Genomic DNA, 9,224 nt, shown 5'->3' on the forward strand with positions numbered 1-9,224 from the left:
CTGGAACTGCTGTACAGCAATGTTCCAGCTGGATTTTTTACTCCACTTTAAATTTCGTAGTAAAACAAAGGTACCTCTCTTTGGAGGTTCTAAGCATTTTCCACTTCATACTCATGTTGCTGACCTGATCCTCTCTTCTGAAGGCAAAACTCTTCCTTGCTGTTCTGGTAATCCATACTGCGTGGCCTAGAACTAGTCTGCAGCAGCCAGGGTTCACACAGAGCTGTACCACAGCTTACAGCACTACTCTGAAGCAGAGGCTGGTTAGTTCAGAAAGCTCTGAAATCCATTGTATTTATGAACAGGTGGGCATTAACTCCTACACACACTGCCTTGCATTCAGCAGTCTTGCCATAGTGACAGAAAGACTGGCAAGGTCCTCGGAGCAGGACAGAACTCTGTCTGACACAGGCACTGGCACAGGTGGCTGTGCTGGGGTGCATTAGGCTTCATGCAGCACAGTAAGTCCAGCTCTGGTGTCTTCAATGGTCTACATAAAGAGTTCCTCTTTCCCAACTGCTGTAAACAAACTTTATTACGTGAATTCTAACTGTAGTGTAAGATAATGGATAAAACTGCAGTACTTACACATTTGGAATTTATTAAGTGCTATAAAATCCATTAGGAACTGAAAGTTGTTAAAAAATTCAGGACATTCCAGACCCGTCAGTAACACTTGGAGTTCAACCAACCTTGTTTTTCACAAGGCAAAGACAACCGAGTATGTTGCTTCCTGTACTTTTTATTTTTTCTGAGACAACCACACATGGGTCCCAGTTCTTCCCATTCGATAAATCCTCTGGATTTTTTCCACCCCCTCCCCAAACTGGTTCATCATGCTATCTTTGGCATATGAAAGAACAGCAGCATGAACTTCAAACATAGCTAGTTTAACAAAAATCAGGTAACAGCATCTAAGCATAACCTGTACCTGATAACATGCACTGGCCAAACCAAGTTACTATTTTTTTTTATTTTACACAAATGGCAGATTTTTGCCGCTTAATATCAGCTAGGGGAAAAAAAAAAAACTTTTAAGCCTTGCTGCCTCACACATTTCCCAAACAGTGATGAAGTAGTGAGTGGGGAGGGAATTTTACTTCCCTGGATTCTTATTTCCAGCTTCATTTATATTAAGTCATTATGAGAACTTTTCTTAAGCCATTTATCAAAAATAAGCATTTGCATGGACAAACCCTCTGATTTTCTCTCACATTCATTTTTTAGCTTGGTCTTCCAGTAAATCTTTAGCTTCATTGATTTTGGCTGCTACATATGGAGAGCCACCTAGAAGAAAGATAACCTTCATGTCACATCAGATGAAAAAAATACTTTCTATGTTGTTACTAATGCCAGAGTACACAGGGGAAAAAAAGTGAGCATGATCTGGAAGTTGCTCAAGTTAAAAGAACAAGCTGTTATGACTGAAGCCATTTTAAGTTTACACATAGAGCCACCGCAGTAGCTAAGCGTGCAGACAGCTCATTCCTGCTAGATGGCTTTAGGTTTGTTGGAATGAGGTTTTTTCTCCGGTTTTACCAGTCATAAATGAATCTGTTGCTAATGACAACATAAGATCTGTTGTGAATACAGAAGCATTGAACTAACAAGCGTGCAGATAAACCTTGCCCCCCTAATTCAAGGCCAGCACGGAACTGCTGCTGTACCAATGGACTGGCTCAGTCTTTAAACGTGACACAGAAATGACTTACGAAGATTCTGAAACAGTCCACTGTGCAAATGCACTGAAATTGTAACTGACCACGAGGTGCAAGTATTTGTGGCGTGTCTGTGGCACATATACCATGTACTAGTACTAGATTTACTTTTGACTTACTTGAAGTTTAATTTAACTTACTTAGGTCACACAAAATGTGAAATGTTCCTAAGCAGTCTTTGGATAGCATTTTAAGGTTCTGCATATATTTAATAAAGTTAATTTTGAAGTTCATTTCCACTAGGTACTGTCTATGAAAGGCAGATCCCAAGGACGATTTTGGTGCATAAAAGCAATGAAGTTCAAGAGTCACTTTTAAGGAAGCCATTTTACCTATTAAGTGAGGATGAAAAAGTTAAACGCCAAGAACTAATACATGATTCTGACTTACTGAAGTGAACAATTTAGAACAGGTATAGATGCCTCAAGTTATTAACTTTAAGCATAACTACATTCCGAGCCTTCAGAGTAGCACAAACAAGTATTTCATCTTGTAGGGCCTTCAGCAGACGCAGAAGGCTCTATGCTTGCCATTTACAGTGAATTCCCAATGCACTTGAGTTCAAATGAACTCAAAATGCACATGGTATACAATGTGCACAAACATACTCTGGGCTTTCATTTAACAGTAAGGTGGTTTTAAGTCTCATTTTAACAAATCGTATTTCGATCTGATGCACACAGATCAAGCGACAAGCTGACCTGCTGAATCTGTCTGCCTGCTTTAGTGCTTTCAAACACAAAAACATGCTCCGAAACCATAAGGATTAAGGCACCCTAAAATTTGTTCTCACTCAAGTTTTCTGGGTTTTTTTTTAGTAGCTAGGGTAGCTATCTACCAGTCACTTCTTCCCTACACAGTTCTATTAATCTGTATTTTAAATGTATTAATTAATCAGTATCACTTAAGTCTACTTACCTTTATCTGGATGATTCAGAAGCATGATCCGTCTATGAGCTTCTCTAATTTTACTTCTGTTCGCTGTAGGGCTTTGAAAGAGACAGAAAAAACTGACTTAAGGGGACCTCATAAACCCCCCCAGATCTTTAGTAGATGTCTTAGAACAAGCAAGCCGTCTGTCTTATCCATAAACTTTGGCTTACATACATGTTTTTCTTTTCCTGTTATTGATCTGTAGCATGAAAAGTCCTGGAGAGTTTCTAAAGTTTTTCCAAAACAGTGCATGCTGAAGACAACACACTACAGCAGTCTACTATGGTGGGGGTCATTCACACAGTTGAAAAGAAACAGAGCTATGTTGTAACATTTCTATTGGGACAACTTCCGAAAGGCTGGAGAAAAAAAATAAAATTTGGTTCTGATTTATTAAATTTTAAAAAAAGCAAACAACAAACTGTTTGTATACAAACTTCAGTTGGAAGTTGCCTTCAAACAGAAATGGTTCATACTCTTTATCTTATTAGATGAATGTGTTCATTTGGTCTTAAGACTCTCTAAGTTTTGGCAAGGATAGCTGCCATAATCATACCTAAGATATTCTAGTAAGTGATGAATTTACTCCACTTGCAAGAAGTGGGTTTGCAAGCACCTTCACACGACATGTATCTGAAATTCACCAGCAGCAATGGGAACCACAAGCAAACAGCACAACGGTGTTACCCATACCAGGTAAACCCCAAGGCTTCCTGAAAGTGGTATACTTACCTGGACCCGCACGCGGCTTCTGAACGTGCTAGGGATTTGCAGACTCAGGGAAGTCTAGCTAGAGTTGGCTGTAAGCAAGCTAGCATGCAACAAAGAATCCCAAATAAATACAGAAAATCCTGAAAGGCTGCTTTGTATTTCCTGATTTGGCAGTGACACTCCCAGGGGAAGCTGGGCATAGGACAGCACCGCACATTATGTGCTTTTCAAACCAGGCCAGCAACTAGGTAACACTACAGCCTCCTTTTTACCTTTCCTTTCTAGTAAGTTTCCTTTTACCTCACTCCTAGTATTAACGCTGCTTCTCGTTTAGTCATTTTGGGTTCAAATCCACCTCTGTAATATCCACTGAAGGCCTGAAAGAGAAAACGTGTTAGTTTAAAAAACACCAGTTTCTAAGTTTATTACTTAACTCATTATTGCTTTAGTAGCTGCTGAGGTTTAGTCTGTAAGAATACTGTGAAGCTTCTTTTCTGCTTGTAATAAGAAAATCAGTTGGAATGTCATTTAAATGAGTACTTGAACTTGCTAAAACAAGTTCTCTATTAGTCAACCACCAGCAGAATTGCAGAGATGCATTGTTATTACTAACAAAATTATGTTTAGTACTAGAAGAAAACACAGAGAAGTCTGGACTTATTTTGCTAAGTAAACTTTTCAATAAAAAGATGCTACTGATACAACAAAAACTTACAGGTTTTGGTAGATTCTGAAGTGCTTGTTTTACTTGTGGCTCCATTTGTTTCATAGCTTTTAGCGCATAGCGACCTTAAAGAAATCAGTGTTGAACAAGACTAAGTATGAAGTTTCCTGAAGATTTAGGAACTCAGTGAAACTGGTAACTTGTGGATTAGAACACAAAACAAAACTTTTGGGGGACAGAAAAAAAGTAAGCACTTTGATCTTTTGATTACAGCTGTGTTTCTCAATACAGGGTCTCCCAAGAGAGTGTCCTGCATCAGCTATTAAACTACCTTAATATTCGTCAGTACTGAAGCAGGCAACGGGAACTACAACGGGGTGTTCAGTGTCCTCCCATCATCCACAAACCTGCAAATCCAGCTGCCGCTATGGTCAGGCCAACCGCCACCATGGTACTGGCCTAAGCAGGGAAGACACAAAGCGTTTGTTTACCAAAGGAAAAGAAAACAAAGCCTACCCGGTAAGCTCCACAGCAAGTCGCACTAGTACATGCGTGGGGAACAACACGACTAGGGGAAGCGGCCCTAGCAGATTCACTTCGGCTACGCTGCCGAGCCGGCCGCAGAGGCACAAGGACGCGGCCCAGCTGCTGCCGGCAGCGGGGCGGGGGTCGGCCGTGCCCCGCAGCCCCGCGGCAGGGGGGCCGAGGGAACGCAGCCCAGCAGCACCATCCTGTTCGGCGGCCCCGCTTTAATGCCAGTGACCCCGGGGCCGCAACCATGGGCCCCGCCGCGGCCTGGGCGGGGCAGCGTCCTCCCCGCGCGGCCCCGGGCCCCTCGGCACCGCGGCCGTGCCGGGCCAAGGACGCAGCGGGCTCCTCGGCGCCGGGAAGGGCTTGGGAGCCGCCGGCACAGGCGGCCCCCGGGTCCCCGCCCGCACTCACCATGGCCGCCCCGGCCCCGCACACTGCCGACCGCCGAGCCGCGCTGGCACAGGGCCCCGGCTCGCCGTACGGCACCCGGACCGGCCGCAAAGCTACCGCCGGCTGTCGTAAAGCGGCGCGGGAAGGGGAGGGAGCTGCGGACACCGCCCCGGGGCAGGGGCGGGCGGGGCAGAGCCCGGCGGGGAGGGGGGGAGGGGGCGCGGAGCGGGCCAGAGGTGCTGCCTGCGGGGGTGGCAGCCCGGCGGGGGCGGCTCAGGGGGCGCGGGGCGGCGGGCAGCCAGGCCCTTTCCCTGAGGAAGGAAAGCGGCCCCCCGGCCCGGGGGCGGCGGGGACCTCCCTGGCCACCCCGTTCTCCTGCGAGCTGCGGCCGCCGCCTGCCCGCCCCCGGCGCTGCCCCCGGCCCCCGCGGCGCTGCGGCCGGCCCACATGCGGCCCCCCGCGGGCATCGGGCGCTGGTCCCAGCTGGCTACGCGTAGTTAACGCGCTGCTGAAGGTTACTACGAGTTGAGGGAGAATTACAGGCTGGCACGTGTACCGGGGGGTATTAACAACGCGGTGTCTTGGCTTAGCGCAGCGTGGCGTGCAGCACCGCCCGGGTGCCCGTCTGCGGGTCTAGTCCGAAGCCAGGGGTTTGGAGTCCGAGTGCGGCGGGTGAGCAGGCTGCGGCCCGGGGTGCTGCGCGCTGGCCACCCCTCAGAGCACCCCGTGCCGCTGCCTGGCTGTAGCTTGCAGGAGTGAAAAGCCCCTCTGTGCTTGTCGAACGTGTCAGTGCCCTCATGGGCTCCCAGAGGACCTAGTGATTGAAGGCAATAGATTTTTTTAATCATACACAGCAAGATTTCACTGTACTTTGATGCCAGGTGTGAAGCGTGTAAGTGTGGCAGGTAGCATATCCGTGTTCATGACAAGCACAAGAGGATCCATCTGACTTGCAGTGGGCATTAACTGATTCCTAGCTCAGTTAAAAAACAGGTAAGATTGTTGGAAAGTGGTGGAGGGGCAAAGTCTGTAATTGCTAGTAAATCAGTCACAAAATTCCCTCAAGCTGAACGAAGGAATACAGAATCTAGATGTGAGTATGTTCTTTCTCGATAATTCCTAAAGTCAAGTTTGGTACTTACAATCTTTTACCTGTGTTGTCCTGAGTTATGCTTCTTATCTGAGGAAAAAACAGATGATACTTGACATATTTTACCAGGGCTACTATATTATTTCTGAGCTTATGTTGATTGTTATTACTCTTGAGTCTTCATTTTTGAAATTTGCATTCTACCTGGATTGGTGCTGAAACTTGCATGCCTGTGCTGTGAAACTCTATTAAGTATTAGGAAAACAAGCTTGTGGTAGTTGTAGCAAAGAGATTGGAAAGACTAAAGCCTTTATTTGCACTGACAATGATTTGTAGTGAGCAACAGTTCTTTAAAATGAAGGTCCTGATTCTTAGGTCTCCCCCACATGGAGATCATCACAGGATCAAGGCCTGAATCAGCTATCAGGTGGGCTCTGGTCCCTTTATGTAATGTAGGTTCAGATTTGCAGCAGAATCTGCTCCTCTCCTACCTGAAGATTTCAATTGAAATGTCAACGCTGTCAGCCTACAAGGCTAATATAGGCAGAGCAGACAGCAGAAGGTGGGGGAAGAGCAAGAAGAAGAAAGCTACAAGCCTAGGACTAAGTCCTAATGGCATTCTTCAGCCACGAGTTTATAAGGAGCTTTCTCTAGATACTGGGTGTCTTTCTGAGGAGAGAGCAGAGGGGTTTGCACTTTTGTTGGTGATATTAAGGTTGGAAGTTGAAACTAATGCACAGGTTGATGATGGAAGCTGTAACAGGCAGTGTCGGATTTGCATTTTGCTCTTGGTTTGCATGTTACACTGCCTTTAAAAGAACCACTGGATTAGGTGGAACCATGAAGAGGAAGGGGGAGATTGCTCCTTTTCTTTAAAAGCAGCTGTCTGACTTTGGGAGAGAAAACTCAAGACTGTAGGCAGAGGAAGAAAGAAATGGAAAAAAAAAAAACACAGCAGAAAACGGGGAGGCTTTTGCCCGAATGGGAATATAGTTGAAAAGATTAGAGGGCATATGGTCAGACCTCTTGGTGATAAGAAGGAAAACTTCCTAGGGACTATGCAGAGATTGTTTCAACCCAAACAGTCATCAAATAAACTGAAACCAAGCATGGAAAACACTACCCTCTAAATATGTAGTGGACAAGAAATAATTTGTGTATAACCCTTTTTACTGTTCTGTTTTGGTAGGATTATTTAATGAAAAGAGCTGCTGAGAGACTGGCATATGTGGAATGGAGGATATGATGTGTCTGCAGTGTTGTAAGTTTCTTGGGTGCAGGTTTCTTGCCTTTTTTCTTGAAACATGCAAGTTTATCTGGCTTTCACTTAGGAAGAAATCTACTCTCTGGTGGACTGCTAGCCAGTGAATGGTACTGCACAAAGCACATCCTGCTCTCCCCACTTCAGCAGTGACATTGTACCAGCGAATGGAGAGAGAGCAGGATGAGATCAGCACATCAACTGTTGGGTTTTTTTCTGGGAGAAGCTGGAAGAGTACTCTAGGTCTTCTGGAACACCTCGTTTGGGAAGAAGGGGAAGGGATTAGGGACACGTCTGAATCTCTTCTTACAGTAGGGATACTGGGGAGGTGGGGCCTTACCAGACCATTCTTTGCAAGCAAAATTGAGTATTTAAGACAAGCCAATGGTAAGTGTGGTCACCAACAGCAGCAGAAATAGCACAAAATCAGAAAACTTCCTCGTCTGGTCTCTCACATCTTCAGCCAACACGCCATTTCTCAGGGTACTGACATTGGGACAGTTGTTTTCTGCTCTGTTGTTCAGGAGTGTTTCTTATTTGTATAAAACCTCGATTATTTACCAGGAATGCAGTACAGACCCATGTTCCAGGTGAAAGCTTTAGCCACTGGCTTGTGGGAGAGACAGAGACTGTTTCTTGGTTGCAGTAAATATTTCTGAAGTCTCATCTGAAATGTCAGAGGATGCATTTCCTTCATCACTGCCTAATTCCATAAGCCTCACTCTGGGACGTCTCACTGTGTCCTTTGCACTGGCTGATTCATATTCATCTCTGTCTGTCATATGTAAAACAGGATCTGAATTTGTCCCTCCACAATGGAAAAGGTATGACTGCTCAGCATAGCATAATGTAATACTTCGACAGAATATATAGTGCAAGTCTTGGGTGGGGTTGTTTTTTCTTTCTTTGAATTTGTGCTTAAGGTACTGCACATGAGGAACAGTTAAAGTGAAGAAAAAGGTTTTCATTTTGGTCTTGAACTCAAAGGAGGTAAGGAAATCTCTATCCTTTTGAGAAGAGTCTCAGCTTTATTTCTAAGTTTTGGCTCAAGTATCCCTTTTGTATATAACTTCATTGTCCCCAAGAAGCTGGGCACAGTGAGGAGCATGCAAGAACCTACATAACCTGATATTAATAGGAAATCTGTTGAATAACACTGAAATTGTGCATAACAAGTGGTCCAGCAAACTGCAGATTCACGCTGGAATGATTGCTGGCTAAGGGCACTACTTTGAAGTGCAAAACCCCTCTTCGCCAGTGACTTGTTTGTGACATAAGAAGGTCACTAAATTTTTGGGGGTGTATCTAGGCTTGCCTTCTAATGCCACCTGCAATGTTCCTTCAGGTCCTGACCATGACATCCATTCAGGGAATCCCGTAGTTTCCGTCTGAGGCAGGGACTTGCATTTAAGTGGGGGCACATAGCTGCAGTAGGGCATAGGTAACCTTTATCTTCACTTTTGCACCTTTAAACCAGGATTTGCTCGCCTCCCGTTATAAGAGGCAAAAACATTGAGATGCCTAGGTGTGGTATTGGCATAGGTCACAGGAATATTACAGAGTGAGTTTGCAAGTTCTAGCTTTCCTTATATTTAGGAAAATGGGATGAAGGAAGAGGGTATGGATAACATTGACATTAATGCACTTCCAACAGTTAGGGTCCTCTAGTTTTCCAAAGCTGTTCATTCTGTACACAGCTTTTGTTTTGTTCATTGTACACAACTCTTATTTTGGTTCACTGTTACTATATCTTTCTTTGATATTAATACAAATTGTAAAGTGTGCAGAATGTGCACTGTTGTTGCCTTCACAGAAAAAACCCAAAAAACTTCCATAATTTGCTCATTTGAATTTATAGAACAATTTGATGGATTTTCTTGTTAATTATGCAGTTCATCTGCTAGATGTGTTCTTGTTCAGTCTGTG

The 9,224-nt window shown here is 44.8% G+C and overlaps 2 protein-coding genes across 5 annotated transcripts in view; one reads left to right on the forward strand and one right to left on the reverse strand.

Moving 5' to 3' along the window:
• LOC308072755 (uncharacterized protein) overlaps positions 1-9,224 on the forward strand; it is a 107,451-nt gene that overhangs the window by 413 nt on the left and 97,814 nt on the right. Inside the window, exons 2-3 of the mRNA XM_080410072.1 lie at positions 4,318-4,545; positions 5,829-8,122. Coding sequence (XP_080266198.1) covers positions 7,971-8,122 — 152 coding nt within the window. The 5' untranslated portion in view covers positions 4,318-4,545; positions 5,829-7,970. The remainder of the gene's footprint in view (positions 1-4,317; positions 4,546-5,828; positions 8,123-9,224) is intronic.
• DNAJC19 (DnaJ heat shock protein family (Hsp40) member C19) lies at positions 723-5,089 on the reverse strand. Of its 4 annotated transcripts, XM_080410073.1 has the most exons (6): positions 4,969-5,089; positions 4,434-4,485; positions 4,078-4,151; positions 3,663-3,739; positions 2,637-2,707; positions 723-1,287 (listed from the first exon to the last, which is right to left on the reverse strand). In XM_080410073.1, exons 1-6 carry the CDS (start codon positions 4,969-4,971, stop codon positions 1,217-1,219), a joined length of 348 nt encoding a protein of 115 aa, XP_080266199.1. In that variant the 5' UTR covers positions 4,972-5,089; the 3' UTR covers positions 723-1,216. The 4 variants fall into 4 exon arrangements, with proteins under 4 accessions (XP_080266199.1, XP_080266201.1, XP_080266202.1 ...); XM_080410075.1 differs by lacking the exon at positions 4,434-4,485 and having other exon boundaries at positions 4,969-5,053; XM_080410076.1 differs by lacking the exons at positions 4,434-4,485; positions 4,969-5,089 and adding an exon at positions 4,543-4,951.

Source organism: Falco punctatus, assembly GCF_963210335.1.
Source record: "Falco punctatus genome assembly, chromosome: 13".
NCBI lineage: Eukaryota > Metazoa > Chordata > Aves > Falconiformes > Falconidae > Falco > Falco punctatus.